This window comes from Palaemon carinicauda, chromosome 30, assembly GCF_036898095.1.
Source record: "Palaemon carinicauda isolate YSFRI2023 chromosome 30, ASM3689809v2, whole genome shotgun sequence".
Classification (NCBI taxonomy): Eukaryota; Metazoa; Arthropoda; class Malacostraca; order Decapoda; family Palaemonidae; genus Palaemon; species Palaemon carinicauda.
Window position 1 is genome coordinate 71,902,940 of NC_090754.1, and position 25,016 is coordinate 71,927,955.

Sequence of the window (25,016 nt, forward strand, 5' to 3'; positions counted from 1 at the left end):
GTGGGGTGATCACGTCGGCAACGTGTGTAGATACACCCGAAACCACGGAGGGAAACGTCTGTTCGTCGATCAAGGCCTGAGGAACCCATAAGTCCTTCGACATTACTTCTCCCCTGGGCTTGGGAGCTTGTAAGAGGTATCGGACTAGGTGAACAACTGGCACGAACAGACGAACCCTCGAACGCAACACTGTAACACTTTGCGCATATCACTTTATCACTTTTGATTTTCTGTTTGCACTTATTTCACTGAACTCGAAACTTTAAGTGGTTTGTACCTGAAACACGCAATCCTATCCTTCATTAAAAGGTAGTAATTGCGAAAACAGTATTACAACGTAACAGAAAAACCTAATGAAAGATAAAGAATTCAGTGGCTGGAAAAGAGACTAAACACTAGATCAAATAAACTACGTTTAAAATCTCTCACCGCATAAAGCCTGGGAACAAGAATAAAACTCTAGAAACGTTTTACCTTCTTCCCCTCTATCGACTAGGGAGAAGAGCAAAAAAAAAAAAACGAGAACAACGTTACCCGCTTGAACGAAACGTTTATCCTCCTCTCTCTCCCTCCGTCTCTATCTCTCTCTCTCTCTCTCTCTCTTGACTTAGAACCTGAGAGATGAGCCCAATTATATATATCGTTAAAACATATTATTTGTTAAAGGAAAAAAACTGAAAGGTTTCCCAAATAAAAAGTTCCTTTATTAGAATTAAAACCATTTAAGCTAAGAAAGAATGAACGAAACGCTAGAATCGGTTTACTCTTACTGCAACGTGAAACCGTGAATACTCTCTCTCTATCGTAACGATAGAGCGCAAGTTGAACGTTCTGAACGTCAACAACTGCGGAGACTAAACAAAACGTTAGTTCAACTTTGAAAACAGTAAGAGACTTATCAAAGAAATTCTTTCAAAAACATTAAAATTAAAATAGCATAAATTCTTAACAGGAAAAACGATATGACGAGCTCAATGTTAATTAACTTCGGTTCCAAGTAAGGACCGCCTACTATTAGGAAAGGTCGCATATAAACAAACATAAAAAAAATAATTTTTTTTTTTTTTTTTTTTTTTTTAAGTTTATAATAAAAGGAAAGTTAATCGAAGAGGCCTATAAATGGCGGAGAGATATAAAATAAAAAGTGAAAGAGATTCTATACTCTCTTCGACACCAACACTTCCGTCTAAGGGAAGGGTCGGCCATTTAAAAGTGAAAGAGAGTCCATACTCTCTTCGTCACCATAATTAATTCAAATTAATTCCAAAAGCTTGCTAAGCTAAAGATAAAGCTTCCTGAATAGCGAAGGCTAAACTCTAGAGCAAATACATCACCAAATCGTGAACAATAACTCCAGAATCAACAGCGTATCCAAGTAGGTCTAGCCGGAGGCACGACAGAGGAAAAATTGAGTTCTTGTTGACAAGAAGTACTTGAATACCTGCTCACAGATGGCGCTGTTGTGTACACCCCCACCTGTATAGCGATCGCTGGCGTATCCCGACCGTAGATTTCTGTCGGGCAACAGAGTTGACAGCTACATGATCATCGGGTAAGATTAATATTGAAAAATGCACATTATAATCATTCATGTAGCATAAAATTTAATAACATTAAACTAGATAGACCTAGAAAACGAAGATCAGAAATGGACAGTGATGATGAAAGTCATTCAACTAAATATACGAGAAAAAAGACCCCAAGAGCTAGGTAAAATAGATGTTGCGACATGTTTTTATGAGAAAAAGAGAGTCCCATATCAGAACTTCGTGAAGCAATGACAATGCAGCTCAATGACAGACTTAACCGTTGTGTGAAAACATTACAAGATAACGAGCTGCTTGCAAAGCTTGGTTCAGGTGATGTAGCTCAGGAGTTAGAGTACCATCCAAAATGCTTAACAGCTCTATACAACAGAGAAAGAAAGTTACTACGCGGTCTTGAAACAACTACGGACCAAGAAAAAGTAGACTGGCGATGAACTGGCATTTGCAGAACTAATAACATATAGTGGAATGCCAAAGAGCCAATCCGGGAAGTATAGTTTTCAAACTGGCATATCTTTGTTTGCTATATGAACGAAGACTAAGTGATTTTTCATCAGCTGCAATAAAGGTAAACAAAACAAGATTGAAAGAGACAATTCTGTCTAAGCTGCCAGACCTACATGCATACCATCGAGGTCGAAAGGTAGTGCTTGTCTTCGAGAAGGATATTGGGAAAGCACTTGTAACTGCTTGCGAGTACACTGATGCCATGTATTTGGCAAAGGCAGCAGAAATCATTCAGAAAGAAATGTCACAGCACAAGATTCAATTTACTGGTACTTTTAAATGTGAATTGATATCAGAAGCTATTCCAGATACATTGTTAGAATTAGTATTTATGATTGAACATGGCCTTGACATCGAATCCCAGATTGAAAATGGTGTCACGGATACTGATCTCGCAATTGCTCAGTTATTGCTGTTCAATTACCATAAAACGGGAGTCAAAGATAGCAGCATTTGCCAAAAACATTCTTCGGATCATGAACCTCCATTTGCAGTTTATGTTGGGCTCCTTATATTTGCAAAGACAAGGAAACGTAATCTCATAGATATTCTCTTTCAACACAGAATTTGCATTTCATATAACCATGTTTTGGAAATATCTACAAGGCTCGGTGATGGTGCAGTGCAAAAATATCTAGAGGAAGGAATAGTTTGTCCAGCTGTTTTACAGAATGGTATATTCACTACATCCCTCTTCAACAACTGCTATGACATCATTTCATGGAACAGGGATATGTGTTTCAACCAACAAGAGCACAAAGTGTACAAAATCCTTGCGAATCTCCTTTACTAGAAAAGAAGCCTCCATCCATCAAAGAAAGTATCAAGTATGCCATCCCACCCTCTAGGGCAGCTTTAGTAGAGCATGTGAAGCGAGCTGTACTGCAAGCTGGGCTCACATGGGGTCAGTCTGTGGTTCGCATTATGAAATTACCTTCACCTGAAAGTTGGGGTTGGCAAAAAGTCGACAATGTTTGGACGCCATATTGGACCAGCTTGCAGCCAATAGCAGCGTCATGTCAACAGCTCTTAAAATGTGGATGTAAATGGATTTGTACTGGGAATTGTAAGTGCTATAGGTCAGGATTGCAATGCACAGCATTATGCACCTGTACATGCAAAGATACATGAATCAATATGACTTTGTCAGTCTAATTTCGCGCATGCACTTTACAGTTTTCACAAAAATGTATTTACAGTGAATACTGACTTATAGATCTAGGCCACTGGTCATCAAAATTACTTTGTATGGTCAATTTGTCAAATTCTGGAATGGGATTTTGCCGCCCTTTTAAAAAATGGGGCAGCCATTTTTGAAAAGTGAAAAAATTGAGTGGCTCACAGTTTTATGCTTGTATCGTAAGATGAACTATTTTGTAAGGTATCCGCTCCACTACTTGAGAGAAGTAGAATTGTTTGGTAATCTCAGTGTTGTCAGGTGCATGAGGACAGAGAAGAATATGTAAAGAATAGGGCAGACTATTCGGTGCATGTGTAGGCAAAGGGAAAAATAAACCGTAACCAGAGAGAAGGATCCAATGAATTACTGTCTTGCCAGTCAAACTTTCTAGCAGTAGTATCTCAACGGTTTTATTGCTTATTTAGTTTAAGCGGATGTTGGATATCAAATTATTGTTAATTTTACTGCAGGATTGGACTTGATACTTTGAAAATACTTATTTATTCCTAAATGGACGGAAACTTCCAAATCATTTATATGGGTTTACTATGTCAAATCTCTTTGACCAGAAAGAAAATGGTGCCTTACAGCGGAATTTATACTAGACGACTTTTCACTCTTTGAGGCATCAAGTGTGGAAGCGTCGAAAGTCTTTCCTCCTTCCCACGAGCAAACGACACACTCCCCAAGTTGAGACTGCCTTTTCCCCTTGTGCTGAGGCAACCCTGTTGGAAAAACCCCTTTTTTCCTCCTCTCTTTCTCACGAGTCTGCCTTGCCTCAAACCTGGGGTTCCTTGGCATTGTTCTAAGAATTCTTAGGATTCATCCCAGAATTTCACTAACACTTATGTTGACGTTGTTTCAAATGCTTTGGTAGTGTGTACAACTACAGCTTCAGTTAAACCAAACTGCAAGAGGATCCTTACTTTCTCACTTTCCAAGAAAGGCTCAGGAAACTAATGCAACAACTGTTCCTTCCCATGAGATCTAATAAGTTAGATTATTTGTTGCACTGCAACCATAATGCCTACAGAGAGTGTCGAAAGACCCGTGTGTACCATCTACTGTATAAGGTAATGGTCCGTAAAGGTGGTTTGTCTCTTCCATACACCAGCTTTGAGGTCTTGTATTAAGAGTGGTTTTTGGCACAACCCCACATATATCATGTGCTAGATGGGGCTCCCAAGTGGTGCTTAGCCTGAGAATCTATAAGCTCTCATGATAGCTTCTTTTAACCAGAAAGAGATGGTGTTTCTGAAAACTTTCCTTTGGAGGGGACAGAGCTCGTGAATAAATGGAGAGATTAGGTCCAAGATATTTCGTTCTTGTCAGAAATCTCGTACTGCTCTTACGCGACAGAATAACTTATCTGGTTCATCAGATACCTCTTTGAGAGACAAGTTCGTGAAAGTCAAATCTAAGATAATTTCCAACCCGATTCTGGCTTTTGGTCACTTAACCAGGAAAGGATAAACGTGGCAGGTCCACTGATGCCCGGTGTTTGAGGGGGATAAGTTCCTGCAACTCCTCTCCTAAGAGTAGCAAGTTTTCATGTTGGGTCTTGACCAATAGGTGATCATGTTCAGGATGAAGACCTGGACCGAGAAATCGAAACACTGTTAATCAATGGACTGCTTGAGAGACAAGATCGTAAAAAAGTCCAACGGAAATTTACTGGAATCTGGTTTCTTATCAAATTGAGGATAAGGTATCCCCAGAAAATATAGTAATTTCTGAATTTGGTTTCTGGGTAATAACACTGGTAGTTGACATATTTTCCTTAAATGGCAGTTAAGCTGAAGGAAAATTAAAGAATTAGATCCCTTCATATCTGGAATTGTGATGATAATCTTAGTAGATTATAAGTCCCTCCCTCTCATATCTCAATAGGAGGAGGGGGGTTGTTCTCCATGGAGGCAGGTCTACCCTCTAGAAAACCCGGTAATAAGGGCGTCAAGAGTTCTCCATGAGATTCTAGCTATCTTAAATGAGGACCTGCTTCAAGATCCAGAATAATCAATAAACTTCCATGACTGGTAAGGGATCTGTTTCTCAAAAAGTCTGTATTCAGGAAGAAGCGTCTTGAAAAAGCTAAAAACTCTTGAATAAACCCAAGTATTAAGGGATCTATTAACCTGAAGAGTCCTTGTTCTACTGACTGAATTTTTCTCTGAGATGTCACTTTTATTCCAACTGTGACGTGTCGAGCAAATTTACTGCGACTTGGTCTGAGAGTGATTGCTTACAGCACTCTTTATTCGTTCCAGAGGTCTTCTCAAGCTTACCGTGAGAAATTCCATTACCTCGGACCGTTTTCTTTTACATTTGAAGTTGTGGAGTCCATCTGACTCCCTTGGACCTCCTGGTCTTATACTCTAGAGTCAAGATTTTCTCCTGGATACTGAAGTACATCGACCATTACCATTACCAAAAAAAGTGGCTGATAAGATATCTGGCAAAATTCTGTAAGAGGAAATCATTTATGGCCAAGATTTTCTTGTTAGGAGGTATGGAGGACAATTACTTTCATTGCCATACTTGATTCCTACTCATAATTAGTGATGACCGTTCTCCACTAATGGTGACTTAATTCGCAAGGGGGGACGTGACTTAATTCGCAAGGGGGGACGTATGGTCTAGGCCCACTCCTGAATCTCCATTAATAGGCAGCCTGGCAAGAGTAAAGGTGTATCTTTTAGCCTAAATGTCCTTTATCAATTGTCTTCTCCCTTATCTTTCAGAGAGGCTTCCCAGACTTTCTAGATTCGTGTTTTAACTGTTGGATGGGAAAGATAGGTCAAGCATTTTGTTATATTTCCCATTGATTTATGGAAAGCAAAAAGTTCTGCTTACTCATATAGTACTCTGACGCTTAACACCACTCGAACTAAGAATAATATTGTGTCTAGCGGAGACATCACTTCTCAGAATGGTTAAGTATTTTCCCAGGAGAAGTCGAGGGAAATGCGGAAAATTGCCATGGATAAATAGGAAAATGGCTTCTCTGAGAGGCGTTCTGCCATATCTAAAATATCTGGTCTTGAGGAAGATCATTCCTTCAAAAAAATGGGCATCGACTCTGTTTATGGTCAGGCTTCTGACAGTCACCGGGTGGGGCTGGCTCCATTTCAGAATTTTGGGAATAAAAGAGCCATTATTTAAAAAACCCAATGTTTTTGTTATTATCTTGTGTCTGGACAGGGTTATAGGTTTGAAAAAGTAGTCTTTATCTCAAAAGGTAGTATCTTAGAGATCTACCTTGAGGTAGACCTGGCATGGGATCGTGATTTCATATCCTACTAGGAGCTTTGGGGGTACCAACTGGCCTGAATATTTAATCAATATTTTTCATGCCAACTAAATATGAAAGAGAGGGAAGGGATCCTAAACAATTCTCATCTCCTACAGTTTTGTCATCCAATACTACAATGCTGAGGTAACTGGAAGCTCACACCAGCCACCCCCCCCTCCCCGGTATTAGGATACTCCTGCGAAAGAGGTCTAAAACTGGGGTGTATCACATTAAATTGCAATCCTCATCAAAATGATTAATGGCGACATAATCTGTGCTAACAGTTAAAAATGTCTCTGGCGTGTCAGAGGTAAAGGTGGTAACTTCAAGGATTTACCAACCTTAAGTGAAGTTTTTGATGCTGAGACTTGTGTATTTAGAAATTTTAACATATCTCTAGTCTGGTTTGACAGTGCAACATCGAACCTGTCTTGGGCTTTGAGACTGTGGGATGATAATGTCAATAGCGTACCGTTTATTACCGGTTTGCGCATGAGGAGGCTCATCCAATCCATCCAAACAACAGATGAGGCTCAATCTTAATAAAAGGCGAGGATTTTGAGCCTGGCAACGGGACCTCAAGGGTGGTACATCAGGTTCTCCGTAGTCATTAATTATGATAATGTTATAATTTGTTTGTTACGTTTAAATGGTAACAGAGTTCTTAACTCTTCCTTAGACATCCTTCCTCTCATTAATTATGATAATTTCATAATTTGATTGTTCCATTTAAATGGTAATCGAGTTCTTAACTCTTCCTTGGACATCCTTCCTCTCTCATTAATTATGATAATGTCATAATTTTATTGTTCCATTTAAATGGTAACCGAGTTCTTAACTCTTCCTTAGACATCCTTCCTCTCCTTTACGTCATTTATATTGTGACGGGAAAAAAGAAGCGAAGGAACGGTAGGAGTCTTGCTCACTCCCATTATAAGAACATTTGCCTCTAGCAACCGAGTATGAGGCAGGAAAATTGAAGTCTCTCTTAGTGCTCAGTTTGCAAGGCAAGTGTGTGTTATCAAAATTCTGGCACATAGAACGCCTACGTGGGTCACGTCTACATCATCCTGCAAAATTCACTTCATCTGTGTCAAATGGGGGAGTGACTCATGGTTAGGAGAGAAACTTTCCTCGCCCCTTATCTGTTTTCTGTACGTGCAAAGAATTATCTACATGAAATAAAATGGTGTGCTGTAGAATGCATGATTTTAGCATTATGAACATTAGGTCAGTAGCTAGTGCATGTCTGATCAGGTTGATTAATAAGTTTGCCATTATCATGAGACAAAAGGTTACTATCAACGTTATTCTGTCATAGCCAAAAGTTTATAAAACTCCGGGGGGACCATAAAGTAATGGGGTGAAGATCTACGAAACCCTCTGGTTTGTGTTGATCTTAAACTAGCTTGATGAGTTATGATAGAAACATACTGAGCTTTAGCATTACTGAGTTGCGAAGGAATACTTCCACCTGTCAAAATGGCGGCGCATTTTGTGATGGCATGATATTTGGGAATGACACCCATTTAGGCCTGTTGTTCTGCCCAAGATGTGGAGGAGTTACCTCATGCATTGGGATGGTGGCGAGTTCAGTGACGTCATCACGTGTAGATACAATGGTGTTCAGACTTGTTATTCTGAATGTTCAGCATGAATGACTTGTTAAAAGCTAAAATTCAGGGTAAAGCAGGATTTGTTATACTCAACTTTGCAGTTAGGTTTAGAACGAGAAATAGAGAGGCTTGGCATTGCCAAATGTTGAGGGTGGACACAGCCATAGCGTGGTATGTCATTAAAAATCTGATGTATCCTGGGAACCCCTTATGAGGAGATCTCTGCCGAGGACCTCAGATCATATGAGGCAGGCCTTGCTTATCATCTCGCGCTGGAGACTGGTAATAAAGGTCTTTCAATAAGGTTAATTGAAGATACTTCCTAGAGCAGAAAGATCTTACAGTATATGTAAAATCTGACAAATATGGATCTCCAATCAACATAAACATTCGTGGGGAGGGAGATCTATGCAAAACAGGATAGGATAATCAGGAGCTGATTTCAAGTTCATACTGTAGTGTGTGAAAAAGTTTCATCAAGCACAGAGATGGCGGCGCATGTGGTGATGTCATCATGTGCAATAAAGGGAGTGCGTAAAACTTAGTATGACTGAATTATGAAAAGCGGTAGCATCTGCTTTTGTCGTACCTGATTTCCCAACTCTAATAGGCTTGGAAGGAGAGGACAAAATAAAAGAAAAGCATGGATTCGGTAAGTGGTATGATTACCCCTAAAGAGTTCTTAAGACTCTGTAGAGGAGACCTAACTTAGGATCTCTATAAATATGATGCATTAGAGAATGTGGTGTTGGAGATTGCAAAAGTTTGTCTTCCAACAATGTTGCTTTATGACTAAGGGGAAAAGCTGTCTTCTCAACTTTAGAGTCCCCCCACAAGAATGAGTGGATAAGTTTCCGAGAGCCGAAAAGTTTCTCTTTGAAGAGACACATTTTCTCTTCGGAATCATGGTTATTTATTGAGACCTGGCTCAAGAGAAGAATCTTTTACAAGTGTCAGTTCAAGGTTGGAAATTTCTCTAACTACTATTTGGAGGAGACGCAGAGGATAAGAATCTCATTAAGTTTCTGCGACGATAATAACTCTCCCATTGGGAGGATATCAACGTCCTACAGTAGTTACATGAAGGAACAAAAAAGGATGTGGATCTACGTCTACCCAGCTTATGAGAATGCCATAATGGTTGCTATCCCATCCTGGGCAAGAACATAAATTCTGTGATTTACAAGATATTAAGCACTCAATCACAACTCACAGATAATGAATAATAATGCAAGTGACCGTGAATAAAGAAAAGACACAAGTCATGAGTACTAAACGCTAAAAGGGCAATTGAGTTGAATGTGAGAGGTTCGATCGTAGAGAGGAAGTGAGAGTACAACCTCTCCACTTCACGACCAGCAATGTTGAGGAGGCGATGAGGACAAACGTCCTCTTGCCGCATGCACTATGGTTGCCTATCGACAATGCATGGTGCAATCAAACCAATTTTCATTGATTGACCAGTCGTAAAATACAGGACTAGCAGTAACCCATATAAAGGACTCGGAAGTTTGTATCCGTGTAGGAATAACACCCTTTTATGTTACTAAGATAGAAAATGTCCGGGACAGTAAAAAAGTATTTATGAAATTATAGGAAATACGACAATAACATTTGGAGGGCAAGGAAAGAACACAATTACTCGAGTGCCAGCACTAACCAAGCAGGCTTATATTCGATACTTAAGCCACGAAAGGAATAAAAAACCTGAATACAGGTACTTAAGCAGACAACTTTGGTTACTGAGGTAGCAAATTCAAATGAGCCTCAACTTGCAAGGTCTCCCCTATACACACTTGAGTCCATGTCTTGCACGTTAATACACTGGTCCTACAGCATGGAGAAACAATATTTCTTTGGTAATCATGTCCAATTGGATTCCTTGTTCTTGTCTTCTACAGGAAAGTCCATGGAGACAACATAGCACTTTAATCTCAAAAAAAGCTTGTGAAACACAATACATGGCGCAATTTCATGAATAAGCTAAGAGCAGCTGAAATACTATAAAATAAGTGCAACCTCAAACTACAAACACAAAGCCAGTCTTTCCATTGAGTCAACTACAGAAAAAAAGGTAAAGGGTACTTGTGATGGGCAAACCTGATGTTTCTTAATTTTTGCCCTCAAACTGATCACAGCTATCCTAATTTTCTGTTCCACACTGATTTTTACCTAGTACATTTTATCACAGGTACCATAACTATACCCGCTTTACAAACATTTAACTGAGTACAGAAGGTCTGCAACTTACAAGCATTCGGATATACAAACAAATCTAAAAGAAATCATAAATCTCAGATATTGTATCATAAGTTCAAAATGAAATAAAGTAATGAAACAATATTATATAATTCAAGGCAGTAAGATGACGTTTCCAATATGAAATAGGACTATCTGTTGACTTATGCAGCTGAAAATTGTAGGTATGCGAGTTAGGTGAATCCTACCCTAGGTGTAAAAAAAAACTTACAAACTGCCTCTTGGAACCTATCAAGTTTTGTAAGCTGAGGACTTTCTGTATCACCTAGTTTTGAAACTGCAAAGTTGATAGATATCTTGTGGTTTGTTCACTGCCCATCAAATGTTCCCCTTTCAACTGCTGTCCTGAATTCTAGATTGTAATAAAATTTGAACATTTTGGAAAATTCTGAAGAGATCAACCACATACCTAGGGAACCATAAGGTATTTAAATGGACCCAAGATAGATGAGTAAACTACTAGAAAAAGTACAAAATGTGTAGGAAAAAAACTTCGTTTAATTCACAAATGGGAAAATAAAAATGCTCATGATGATACCTTGAGCTTTCTCTAATGACCCAATTACTTTGTTTCTATCTATTAATGCCTTTCCAGGTCTTTAGTATGAGTGAAATTTAAAGTTTATACATTCATGCTGAATAAGAAGTATAAGAAATAACACAAGACAGAAATAGATGGAAAAAAATGGCAACCGTGAATAGGAGTAAAGCTTGGAAGAAGAATAATTTAATAAGAATCTAACGTGCATTTGAAGAGATATCCAAATTAAAGTGGTGCCCTCACATCAGATTAGTTTGTAAATTCAGCAATGCCACTGTAAAGACTATAAATAGACCAAAGACATTATGTTCTACACTCACCCATCATTTCCGTCTTTAACTTTTCATTTCTTTCGTTAATCATGTCTGGAAGTCGCTGAAAAGAAAAAGATAATTAGATATCAAATAGTGCTCAATATATTTCAATAAAGTAATGATTTTTAGTAACTAATGAAGTACTGTATACCAGCAATTATCATTAGTAAAGATACATATACTAGCACATAAATTATACATTAGGAGTCTCATTTTTTTAAACTTATTAGTCCCATTGTATAGAAGGGTTGGCTGCTTGAGTCACCTTTCTCCATCTATTTCTATTCCTTGCATCTTCTTGCCCCACCCCACCCATATCACTCCAACCCACAATCATCCCACCAAGGTTAAGAACCCTGTTCTAGATACTATATGTAATGTTTACACTTGCTGTCATTCATCCCAGAGCCAGCAACTGCAGAATGAAATTACTGTACTGAACTACATTTTAAGCTTTGGGTCAGTATGGAATGCTACCAAGGTCGGCATTTGCATTCTTGACTATTTCTACGTTGGCATTATTCTTTCAGTAATGATACAATAATTTACAGCATTGTACAGTAATCTGACATATGCAAAGCATGTTTTTCATTTATGAATACACATGTTAATACAGTAGCATGATAAATGACACCAGATGTTTTTAAGTCACTTCACCATAATTATGCAATAGATAAATAAAGGGTATTATCATGTTACTCTGCAGTTCAATGAATGAGTTTAATTATCCCTTATGGTAAGAAATAAAATAATAATAATGATAATAATAATAATGATAATGATAATAATAATCATAATAATAATAATTAATGACTAATTACCGTAACAGCCTGGAGTGATTCTTGGTTATAAGGGTCAAGTTCTAAAACACGTTTATAGTCCTGAAGCGCATCATCTAATTGCTCTGTTTCTTCATTAAGAGTTGCTCGTCGAAGAATAGCCTTCAAGTATGTTTCATCGAGATCTATTGCTTTGCTGCAATCCTTTATAGCTTCCTTTTTAAGATCCTACAACAAAGAAAAATACATTAGATACTACTAAGAAAAAAAACACTTAATTCTCCATTCTCACTTAAATGAATTTAATTTCTTTAAAAAGTATAAATATATAACTTTATACCAACTGTTTATTCTTCTCAATATTTTATATTTATACTTTTCTTTAAAAAGTATAAATATATAACTTCATACCAACTGTTTATTCTTCTCAATATTTTATATACAGTATGAGCTTCCATTTTGACTTTAAACCTAAGACTTGCAGGGTGGTTGAAGACTCAGGGTTGTAACATTAGAGAAAATAAAAATTGTGATATGTTCCTACATGAATACAAACCCTCATATCTTAATTAGAAACTCCTATAAGGGACTGGCTAATTTCTTTCCAGGGAAATATCAAAACACTTTGGTCCCGTATAAGAGCAAAAGTAGCATCTCCTGTTGACCTCCTACATGAGGATGATGCACATCTTAAGGGAAGTCATACCAGGGATTGGCAGACAATCAATGAAGAACCTATATCTGTGGAGAAAATGGATGTATACATTTGTCCATCCACAGAGGATGGGGGAGATACTTCTACACACTTATTGCTAAGGAAAGTAACTATGTAGGTCCCCTGCATCTATCGCCTGATTCAGCAAATAACAAAGTGATTGCTGCATCTACAGGAAGAGGAAGAAAGAAGGGATAAAATAGCCAATTAATCTTACCTCTCATTCTAGACTTATATCACAGCCACTATCTTAGATGAGAAGTTTCTTGTCCCGCGAAGGAGCTAGGTTTGTTACACAATCTGTTGAGCAACTACTACTGGTTCAAAGATAAGGTATCCAAGGATCTGTGGTTACTCCTTTAGGTAGTAGTAGGTTGGCCAGGGGCACCAGACACCCAGAGATACTACAGCTAGAGAGTTATGGGGTGCTTTGACTGGCCAGACTACTACATTGGATCCTTTGCTCCTACACACACACACCGAATTCAGGCCTATTCTTTACATATTCTCCTCTGTCCTCATTCACCTGACAATCCTGAAATTACCAAACAATTCTTCTTCACCCGAGTTTAACTGCTGCACTGTAATTGTTCAGTGGCTACTTTCCTCTTGGTTAGGGTAGAAGAGAGTCTCTAGTAATGGTAAGCAGCTCTTCTAGGAGAAACACACTCCAAAATCAAACCATTGTTCTCTAGTCTTGGGTAGTGCCATAACCTCTGTACTGAGTTCTTCCAAAGTCTTGGGTTACAGTTCTCTTGCTTGAGAGTACACTCAGGCACACTGTTCTATCTTAGTTCTCTTGCTCTTTTTTTTTATCAAGTTTTTATAGTTTATATAGGAAAAATTTATCTTAATGTTGTTACTGTACTTAAAATCTTTTATTTTTTCTTATTTCCTTTCTTTACTGGGCTATTTTCCCTGTTGGGGCCCTGGCCTTATAGCATCCTGCTTTTCCAACTAGGGTTGTAGCTTAGCAAGTAATAATAATAATAATAATAATAATAATAACAATAATACTGGGCAGAGAAGGCAGTCTGTTGCTACTAGACTACTGCCTTCAAGAAATGCACCTATGACAGGTTCTTCCTAAGAGCTGAGGTAGATCCGATATTCTGAATTTGTGTGCTCAAATCCGGGTTGGTTCTCTCGTCTTAATTCTTACAAGAACGTTTGTTCAAATGTGAAACATGGTTCTAGGATCTCTTATTTTATTCCTTCCGTTGCTAAAGGAAGAGTTGTAGTATCCTCCCAAGCCAGGAAGGCAAGTCATCCTACCCCACAAGTCACTTCTTGTGAGGGAAGAGATAAAAAAAGATGCCCGGATTCTAGATCCTGATCACAAACTCCTGAACCATGGTGATAGAGATCTATCTTTGAGAATGACTTGCGACACAGGCAACGCTATGCTGTTTCCTCCTTACTTTTTCATGGTTAGGCTAGTAGAGGTCAGTTTTGAGGGTTGAAGCCCTATCTGCCACCCCTGCCACAGGTTCAAGTGGGATTGTTCAAGAGGCCTGCAAACTTGCGAAACATTCAATGTGGCTTGAGCTTCCTAGTAACTCCTTATGAGTCTTATCAATTCTCTCTAGGAGTCCAGACCTAAGACCTATTTGAAAACTTGGATCAAGGGTTGACCCACAAAGGCTGAGGAGCTTCCATGATGAAGGAAGATAGGCTTCAATGTTGTCAATTAACTGATGAGTAATTAGTGAAAAGGTAAAATCGATGGAAAGGAGGAAGTGTGTAGAATTTCTAATTAAGTAGGACGGCCTCATTGAACGCTGCCAACGAACTAGGGTAGAATACAGGGAGCTTATTGTCCAACTGAAAGGCCATGCAATGATGTAAGGGCCACAACTGTCCCTTACACTGAGTTCTTATCAACCGAATGTTTGCTCAAACCGCCCTCCTGCCGGATGGACATTGCAACAAGCTCAACTAAGTTGTCAACTTCCAAGAATACACCTCCTTGTTAAGGGTCTGTAAAATGAGCACCTTCGTTAATGCCATTCATGAACGGAAGCATTGCTACACTAACAAGTGTTTTACCAAACTCTTTAGGAAAGCTTGCCAAGTAGCCACGCTGCACGTACTACAGTTAGGTTGAAAAGCAGAAAATTCTTCTGTCGATCATATCCCCGAGACAAAGAGGATACCCAGGTGGGTGACCCATCCCTCCCCAGATACAAATGAGGAGTCCCCACGATGAGGTTCATCATACCCATTACCAAGGTAGATCGTCCTGTATTCCAGCTTGTACTGTTTCAGGAACTACTGGAGCGATATCTAGGAAGCCGCCTGTGAGGAAGTAGCCTCTGTGTCAAGGTAAAAAGTCTCGTCCACAACTCACAAATGAGTGCAAAGACCTTGTAATCCTAGACTAGGACTTTAAGATCTCTGCCTTCAGAGGTAACGGACTAAGTCGGGTGCCGCAGGATCGATTTTCCCAACATTCTTCAACTACCTTAGGACTTCCTGAACTTCTCCAACCTCCTCCTCTTCTTCATATTCCTGGCTCAGGCTCTAAAAGCAAAAGCAGAGAAGTCGATGTCTGAGCAACCAACAATGATAAAGCTCCCCCGGGAGGGGGAAACATGGGTTGCTCCAACAGGAACCACAGCACTGGGACAAAATGTCATGGGGAAAAGGGAAGGCACACTCACAGGGCCCTGTGACCCTGCCATGAGTGGAGCTGGAGGTACATACACAGAGGAAGCATGTTATGTGCACTGGGCCCCTAAGGAGAAGGGAGAAGGGATAAGGGGACGGGCAAAGGGTTAGGGGTGGGTAATGCTGGGGCAGGATCAGGGAATAGGGCAACATGCACTTTTTGGCACCTAGGCCGACTTATGCCCAAACTAGGGCTAAACACCAAAGAGTGCCGATAAAGGTGTCACTCTCCAAGCCTTCACAGTCTTCTTGGGCTTAGGAGGGATCACTGTTCTTCCTGACACTGGCATCACTGAGATCATAAAAGGACACTGTCACTGAGAATGATGGGGGAGAAGTAGACTTAGCTACAAGCTCCCTCAACACAGTCATCGAGGGGATACCTAAAAGACCTAAGGGAGCCCAAGACTTCTTTAAGGCAACCTTATTGTCAGCAGTCTGCATGGAGACAGGTGAAGAACTTCAAGCTTCGGAAGGGGTGAGGTGAACAATGGGGCTATTCCATACACAAACAAAACCTGAAAAGCCTACCGATGCAGATCCAAGGGCTTCTTGCTCCTGATACATATACTGCAGGGACCAAATCAGGGGCGTAGGCAGCAGACGCACCCACTGAGGAGACTGAAGCAGCAGAAGACTTTGGTGTCTTCTTGGGCGTTGCCAAGACAAGACACCTGCAAAGGCTTAGCTTAATTCCTTCACTTCAGGGTGTACACCTGCTGCTTCACAGGAGACCATGATCTGTACTCTCAGCATGGGGACGATTGCATATAATCATGACCCATGCAAGAAGCACATAGAGGGACAGTGGATCTACAGCTGGTTTGTTCATAAATTGGTTACAACATCCACCGTCCACTCTCCAAGTACGAAACTCTTGCTTAACTTTCATTTCAATCCAACAATATCAAACACATTCATCTCCTGCAAAAGAAAAACAAAATGAAAAGTTTGTCAGAAGCTGGTGGTACATTGGAACTTGTCACCGGCCAAAACAAAAAGTGTAGCTTTCAGACTAGTGAAAGGGGTGGGGATTCTTTCTTACCCCCTCCAATAGCAATTTAACCATTTATTAAACAAGTTTAATGACCGTGTTCAGCTTGGCCTGAAAAAATGATGGTTTACATGACATGTAGGAACAAATACTCCAATAAATCAAAGGACAAGGGTTTGTTTTCATGCAGGAACAAACTACCATAAAAGAGTATGTGTAACTAATCTTTGCTTGAGTAAACTTGATATTTAAGATATAGAAAAAAATTCAGCATAACTTACAATCTTTGCTTTGGCAGCCGCTCTATTAGCGTAGAGGATTGCTCGATCTTTGGGAAAGGAAACGGGGCATATTCTTAGTCCTGCTGTGTATGCAGTTACTGCCTCAGTAAAAACACCAGCTTTGAAGTGACTGTTTCCTGTTTCCTTATGTTTCAAACTTTCATTTTTCTTTTCCTGTAAAACAAGGCTTCATGGGTAAAAATAGTACTATATCAGATATTGTACCATAATTGGTAAACCATCAGTTTATCCTACCTTAAACTGTCAATCTATTTATCAATAACAGTACAGTATATCTATGAAAGAATTTTTATGCTTTGTTACAACTTTTCAAATTAAACATTAATTGGATATATCTCTTACAATAAAAAAGATGAGAGAAAACTATTAGCTATTTTACTATTACATTACTGTAATCTGTGGTATTTCTGGAATGTTCAGTAAGTGCAGATTATACATGGGGATCTTTGTTACTTATCAGATTTTGCTGCAAATCCGAAAGGCAGACCTCCAAGGCATCTAATGAGCTGAGGTGCTACTTTACAATGACTAAATGGCAAGTAAAAAAAAATGACAAATTTAAGAATAATTTTATTTCTCCTAACGATACAAAACTTGAGCTCTTTATTAGGGAATATACTTTTGGCGAAGCTGGAAAACTAGCCATGAACTTTTAGCAAGGTATACCAGATACCCTCATCACACACACCTGTATTGTCTCGTCACTTTGTATTTGAACGGGGGCAGGTGATGGCGGGACAAATTTGTATAAAGAGCTCAAGGTTTGTATCATTAGGAAAAATACAAGTTATTCTTATATTTGTCATTTGTTCCGTCAGTAATACAAACCCTTTCGCTCTTTATTAGGGAAGACTCCCCCTAAGGTGAGTGAAAGTCTGCCAGAATCGGACAATCGTCTAGGTAACAAAGAAGACGAATGCCATTCTTGTACGCCCAAGTTGACACTAGAGTCAAGACTCTTGTAAACACCTGAGGTGCTGTGGACAGGCCGAAACAGGACACTTTGAATTGGTATATCTGATAGTCTATTATAAAACGCAGGCACTTCCTTGATGATGGATGGATTGGGAACTGGAAGTATGCGTCTTTCAGGTCCAAGGAGATCATGAAGTCGTACGGTCTGACAGCTTGCCTGACCGCATGTGCTGTTTCCATTTTGAACGGGGTCTGTAGGACAAACTCGTTCTGAGCTGAGAGGTCTATAATGGGTCTCAAACCTCCAGACGTCTTTCCTACAAGAAATAAGAGACCGTAAAAGCCTGGGGACCCTCCTGGGAACTCCTGGAGAATGTCCTTCTCTAGCATGGTCTTGACTTCGGTCCGGAAGGCCTGGTCCTTTGCCAATCCCTTGGCATAGGACCTCGTCACAGTTGGAGGAGGAGATTTGATGAGAGGGACGATGTATCCCTTTCTTAATACGGAAGTTGACCAAGAGTCGGCTCCATAGTCCATTCACCTCTGCCATCTGCTCATTAAGCATTCCCCCAGGTGGACTGGTCAGGGGATTGCCCTCCCTAATGTGGATGTTCTCACCAAGATTTCTTGCTCTTCCCTTTGTGTACACATGGACAAAAGAGAGGCTTTGAGTCCTTTTCTCTTCAGGCGCTCTGCTTCTGGCTACTTTGCGTCTTTGGAGAAAGTTGTCTCTGCCTTGGAGACACCAGGTGATAAGAGTGAGAGGAGACAACATGTTGGAGGAGTGGCCTAGCTCACCCTTCTCCATCGGTCTGCAACGCTCTCAATGTCTTCGTCATCAAACAGGGCGGGTCCATCCACTGGAGCATTGCGCAGTCTCATTGCCTCTCTCTTTGGCACCTTTCTCTGAAATCTTGAGACAAAGGCATCACGTCACCTCAAGAACCAGTTAACCCATTGGTTAACCATGTTCTCTGTCAAGAATTCGAGTGTCCTCGCACCCGAAAGAAGGAAAGAGAACAGCGTCTCCTTCTACTTAGGAGGGGAGAAGCTCTCGTTCCTGACCAAATAACCAACCGTGCCCAACCAACCATTCAGCCATGAGGCAGATTGTAAGGCACACTTTGAAACCTGCTCTTAGGTTGGTAGCTTCCACAGCAGAAAACTGGACACGAAGAGTTGTCAGTTTTTCGAAAGGCATCTGTGTCAACGTCTGGATCCAGTGGTAGGGGGGAAGGATCGTCTCTTACCACCTCATAGTACTTCCTCTGCCTATTGCTGGAATAGTGGCATCGAGTGGAGAGATACCCCTTCCACGACACCAACCACAGAAGACTTTCCACTTTGCCTGGTAGACTGCTGCTGATGACTCGCGCAGGTATCCAGCCATCCTAATCGCAACTTGTTGCGAAAATCCTCTCTGAGAGAGATGCTGGGTAGTCTCCAGGCGTGAAGTCGTAGCAAAGCTACGGCTTTGTGGAATATGTTGGCATGTGGTTGTTTGAGTAGATTGTGTCGTGGAGAGAGTGCTTTTGGGGGCTCCATTAGGAGCTGCAGAAGGTCCGGAAACCATTCTGCATGATGCCATAGCGGAGCTATGAGGGTCATTGAGAGATTGACTGATGTTCTGGTCTTGTCGAGTACCCTCCTCATCAGACAGAATGGGGGAAAGGCGTAAACATCGATGTTGTCCCATCAATGTTGGAAAGCATCTTGCCTGAGAGCCTTGTGGTCTGGGAAGAGGTCCACAGTTGGAGAACCCCACAAAGTCTGGACTTTGTTGGCTACTAGATGATCCAAAGACCACTCGTTACTCACTATCTGAGATGCTCTGCTCAAGTTGTTGGCGAGCACATTCTTTTTGCCTGGAATGAAGCGTGCCGATAGTGGTATCGAATGGATTTCGGCCCATCTCAGTATCTCTACTGCTAGATGGGATGGCTGCTGAGAAAAAGTACTTCCTTGCTTGTTGATGTAAGCCACTACTGTGGTGTTGTCGCTCATCACCACCACTGAGTGGCCAACTGTTGGAACTGTTGAAGGGCCAGAAAGATGGCCTTCATCTCTAAGAGATTCATGTGGAGGTACTTTTCTGACTCTGACCAGAGGCCTGAGGTTGTGTGGTGCATTACGTGGACCCCCCAGCCATTTTTTGAAGCATCTGAGAACAGCATCAAATTCATGGGGAGGACGAGAAGGTCCACTCCCTTTCGTAGATTCTCGTCTGTCACCCACCACTGGAGGTCTGTCAGTTCCGCTGGTCCCATGGGGATCCGGATGTCAGGGGAGTCGTGAGCTTGATTTCACCGGGACTTGAGTTGCCACTGGAGGGATCTCATCCTACGGCGACAATTGGGAACTAGACGGGCCAGCGATGAAAGGTGACCGAGGAAACGTAATCATGTTCTGGAAGTTCTTGTCTGAGAAAAGGTCTTGCGACCTTTCTCTGCCTTGTTATCCTGTCGTCTGATGGGAAGGCTTTGCTCTCATCCTACGGCGACAATTGGGAACTAGACGGGCCAGCGATGAAAGGTGACCGAGGAGACGTAATCACGTTCTGGAAGTTCTTCTCGTCTGAGAAAAGGTCTTGCGACCTTTCTCTTCCTTGTTATCCTGTCGTCTGATGGGAAGGCTTTGTGAGATTGGTGTCTATGATCATATCTAAGTATACCAGTCTCTGCGTAGGAAGCAGAGAAGGCTTCTCGAGATTTACCATGATCCCCAGATCCTGGCAAAGTCTCAGAAGTTTGTCTTGGTGATGAAGAAGGGTTGACACCGAGTCTGCTAGGATTAGCCAGTCATCCAGATAACGGAGGAGACGGATGCCAATCCTGTGTGCCCAAGATGACACTAGGGCAAACATTCTGGTGAAAACTTGGGGTGCTGTGGAAAGACTGAAGCACAGCACCTTGAACTGGTACTTTCTGTTGTCTAGGCTGAATCTTAAGTACTACCTTGAAGACGGATGGACTGGGATCTGGAAGTACGTGTCCTTTAGGTCCAGTGTACACATGAAGACTTGAGGTCTTACAGCTAGTCTGACCGCGTCTTTGGTCTCCATGCTGAACGGAGTTTGTGTGCCAACCTGTTCAGAGCTGAGAGGCCAATGACTGGTCTCAAGACGTCTTCTTTACAAGAAAGAGTCAACTGAAGAAGCCTGGGGATCCGTCGAGGACCTCTTGGAGAGCGCCCTTCTTCAACAGGGTCTGGACTTTTGCCCGAAGGGCTTGCCCCCTTGCCGATCCCAGGGCAAGGGAGTCTAATGACACTGGATTCCAGGTCAGGGGAGGTAGAGATGTTATGAACGGGATGCGATATCCTAGACGGATAACGGAGATTGTCCAGGAATCAGCCCCGAGTTGCTTCCACCTGTCTGAGCAACTTTGTAGGCATCCCCCCACAGGGGGAAACGCGGGGGGAGTGCCTATTCTAGCGTTTGCGGCCTCGGCTGCTCCCTCTAGGATTCTTTCCTCCCCTGGAGGACTTTTTGCCTTTCCTATCCTTGACAGGAAAGGGATTAGACACCACTGTCTTTGCTGCTGTTTTCGTCGTCGCGGTCTTGGTTGGACGGAACTGCTGGGTGCTGGAGGTTTATAGGGCTTAGTTGTTAAAGCCCTATGGTGGAGGGAGTCTCTATGAGACTTCCTCCACCTCTCAGCAGCAAGTTCCACGTCCTTAGGCTCAAACAGATGGGTCCCCTCTAGGGAGGAATGTCTGAGCCTATTAATCTCGACACTTGAGACCTGTTGGTAGAACCTCTCAGACACTGCATCTCGACGTTTCAAGATGGTGTTTGCCCACAAGTTCGAGACTTGGTGGGCAAGAAACTTGATCGTGTGAGTGCCTGAGAGTAAGGTCTCCATTGGTTTCCTGGTACGCTCCTTGGAAAAATCCTCGGATCGTATCAGGCTACCTAAGGTCCCTAACCAGATGTCCAGCCACGAAGTAGCTTGCATCGCATACTTGGTGACCTTTTCCTGGTTAAGGACCTCGGTTGCCGAGAACAAGACCTGCCGGCTGGAGTGACTCTCAAGAGGGACTCCCATGGTTAGCTCCTCCAGAGAGTAGTGAAGAGGAAGAGCTGAACTGGGTTCCTCCAGGATCTCAAAGTACCTCCTTTGCTGTATGCGAGGAGGTGAGAGGAGCTTGTTCGTAGCGCCGGCACGGTTGGAGGAGGCAATCTCGGAGAGCTGTTGGGAGATCTTGTCCCTGGTACTCTTCAACCATTGAGACCAGGGCAGGGCTGCACTGGTCTTTGAGGGTTTCTGAGTACAGAAGACACGGTCTAAGACCGTGTCTTTGCCCTCTCGAGGGGGTATTTCCGGGTCGGAAAACCCATTGAGAACCCTCATTAGAGTCAGAACCTGCCAGAATGCATGTTCTGATTCTTGTTGGTCTCCTCCTGATGTAGGACTCGCAGTGAAGTTTCCCTCTATCCCCAAGAGCTCTTTATGGGGTGAGTCGCGGACATTCCTTGAGTGGCTGGCTGTCTCCGTTCTAGCCCTAGTGGAGGACTTTGGTAGTTTTGGAGTTTTTGGACTCCTTCCGAGGAAGGAGATAAGACTCCAACATCGAAGGCCTGTGTGTCATGTCCCTACTGGTCTAAGATTGCGGGGAACTCTCCGTGTGAAGAGAGGTTTCCTCCAACGGTGGGATGGAAGAGTGTCTCTCCTCGCGCGGTTCCCTTGGTGACAGATGGTCTTTGTCCGACATGGAGGGAGAGTATCCCTGAGAAACTGGAGGAACTTGCCTTGCTGGTCTGCACGGAGTCAGCTTCTGCCTTGGGGAAGTGACTGCGTCAGAAACTCCTCTTTTCTTCTTCAAAGGGGTAGAGGAAGCCATGGTTCCGTGCCTCAAGTCCAGAGCTATAAGTTGCTCTGATGAGCGGTCAGACAGGACTGGCTTGAAAGCCTGTGTTACGGTTCTGACTAAGGCATTGAACCAAGGCTGCTAACTGACGGATGCACCGTCAGGCAGATCCCCTAAAGGGAAAGGGACCGAAGGTTCCCTACGAGGAGTCGCTGTAATAGGTGGGTCCACCTTAGAAGGCAGATTATGGATCCTGAACCCCTCTGCTTGTGTCTGTTTCCCTTCTCCAGCAGGGCAAGCTGGAATGCGTTTGCGGGGAGGGGAACAAGGCGATGGTGACCTTGCTGGGTGTAGATCCTGCGCCCGTACCTGTTGGTGCGCGTGCTCATGCGCGGGTGAATATTGGCGTGCGCTGGAGCGCAGGAGAATCTTGGCGCGGGAGAGAATTGGCGCGCGTGCGTAGGTGAGAGTTGGCGCGCGTGCGTAGGTGAGAGTTGGCGCGCGCACGTCTCTGTGGATGCGCGCGGGAGGTATTTGGCGCACAGGTGAGCACAAATGTCCAGGAGAGCACCGGTGCGCCGGTAAGAGTTGGCGCGTAGGTGAGGGCTGCAATGTGATTGCTGTTTCACTTAATGTTCTTGTGCGCTGGAGAATAATGGTGGGCACGTTGGCGTGCGGGAGAGCGCTGGCCCGCGGGAGAGCGCTGGCCCGCAGGAGCGTTGCGCAGGTGGCTGCTGGCGCGTAGGAGATCATGGGCGCGTAGGTGCAGGAGGGCGCTGGCGAGGCGCGCAGGAGAGCACTGACGTGTGGGCGACCCTGGACGTGTGAGCGCAGGGTGCGCGGGTGAACGTGGGCGCATGGTGCTCAGGAGAGCGCTGACGTGCAGGCGAACGTTGGCACGCAGGCGCATGAGTTTGCTGCCTTCTGTGAGGGTGAGCAGGTGAAGGGGCGCGCCAAAGCGCTGTAGAGTGACGAGCAGTCTGACGACCTGCTGGTGAGCGCTGAAGGTCTGTCGGATGGCGAGCTGCAGGGTGATGGTGTGCAACTGCACACTTTGGGAGAGCTACAGTAGGCTCTACCGGTAACAGGAAGGGTGATGGTAGGTCGGTAGGTCTGGAGGATGGATGGTCGGCGTGCCCTTTGTAAGGATGACCATCCACCGAAGGGGATCGCGAACGATTGGCAGAGAGGTCCAGGACCTTAGTCTCAAGACTGGTTGCAGGAGCAGTGATGATTGATGTATGAAGGTCTGAAAGCAGTGGAGGCTCCTCTGCAGGGGACTGCAGCGACGACAATGAACCAAAGAGGCGCCTCTTCACCGCTGGTGAAGGGAGACCTCTTAAGGCGAAGAGGAAGGCGTGCCTTCCGACAGAAGCGCCCTCTGGGGTCCGTTGGATCAGCAAGCTGACAGTGCGCCGCAACAGTCCTCCGAAAAGGAGTCTCTATAAGTGAACTGCCCCGAGGGGAAGAAACACTTGCGGGAGAGACAGACGTTGAACTTAGTTTCCCCCTCGGAGGATGGTCAGGAACGGGGGAAACTAAGTTGGCAGCAACCACTGTAGAATCTGGAGTGGCAGAGGAGATGGATGAAACCACATGAGACACCTCTGACACAACAACGTTGACAAGGGACTGGGGATCTACCTCCGACGGCGACGATGATTGCTTAACAGAAGCACCCATGTGGATGAACTGCAGCATGGCTTCCTTGGAGGGCGGACCCGTAAGCCGCAAGGAAGACCAAATCTGTAAGAGGGGAGTTAGTGACAAGGCCTCACCCGAGGGGAGAGGTGGGGCTGCTTCGCTAGGGGAAGCAACACCATCTCTCGAGAACCGGGGTTGGCCGATAATAATTTGGTCTACGCTACTACTTGATGGTCTGTCGTAAGAGACTGAACGAGTAAGAGCTTCAGAGGAGAGTCGGGAGACGGAAGAAGAAGCCTTAGGTTTTTTTCCTTCAAAGAAACCTTTGAAGGAGAAATATCCCGCTTGGACTTCTTCCGCCGTCGCACAAACCTCTCCCACTGGGAGGAAGTCCACTCCCTACACTCATTGCACTAATAATTATATTAACACTATCACACCGCTGACCTCTGCATGAAGGACAAAGGGTGTGAGGATCAGTCTCCACCGCCGACATTTAAGTCTCACAAGGGCAGCCGGAGAGTCCAGGGCAGGTGCGCATGGTCGCAGAAGTCAACTTCACACACACACACACTAAGAGAAAAAGATAAAACAAAAGTCATTAAAGACAGCCAATATTCGGCAAGGATGAAGAGCGGCAACGTCCATTTAGCAGAAAGTAAAGTGAGCTCAATCACAGGTGTGTGAGGGGGAGCAGTAGCAGGCTACCCTCCCCTATCCCCGCTAACTAGTGGTGTGGGTAGTTGACCCTCGTTAAAAATTAATGGCTAGGCATTTCAGCTACGTCGAAAGTAATACCCCTACTAAATGGCGTGGTTTGTATTCCAGATTCAGAACAACTAAATATTAATAAATGGCACTGTCTTTCAAATAGGTCGTTATGCATGTTGCAAAGATTTTTCATAATTCTGATCATCCCTTACATTCAGATC

At 43.1% G+C, this 25,016-nt stretch overlaps 1 protein-coding gene across 3 annotated transcripts in view; it reads right to left on the reverse strand.

Moving 5' to 3' along the window:
* Positions 1-25,016, reverse strand: part of Ttc1 (Tetratricopeptide repeat domain 1) — a 538,489-nt gene that overhangs the window by 7,888 nt on the left and 505,585 nt on the right. For all 3 annotated transcript variants that reach the window (XM_068354055.1, XM_068354056.1, XM_068354057.1), the window contains exons 5-7: positions 16,696-16,869; positions 12,078-12,263; positions 11,263-11,317 (exon numbers count right to left, since the gene is read on the reverse strand). In XM_068354055.1, coding sequence (XP_068210156.1) covers positions 11,263-11,317; positions 12,078-12,263; positions 16,696-16,869 — 415 coding nt within the window. The remainder of the gene's footprint in view (positions 1-11,262; positions 11,318-12,077; positions 12,264-16,695; positions 16,870-25,016) is intronic.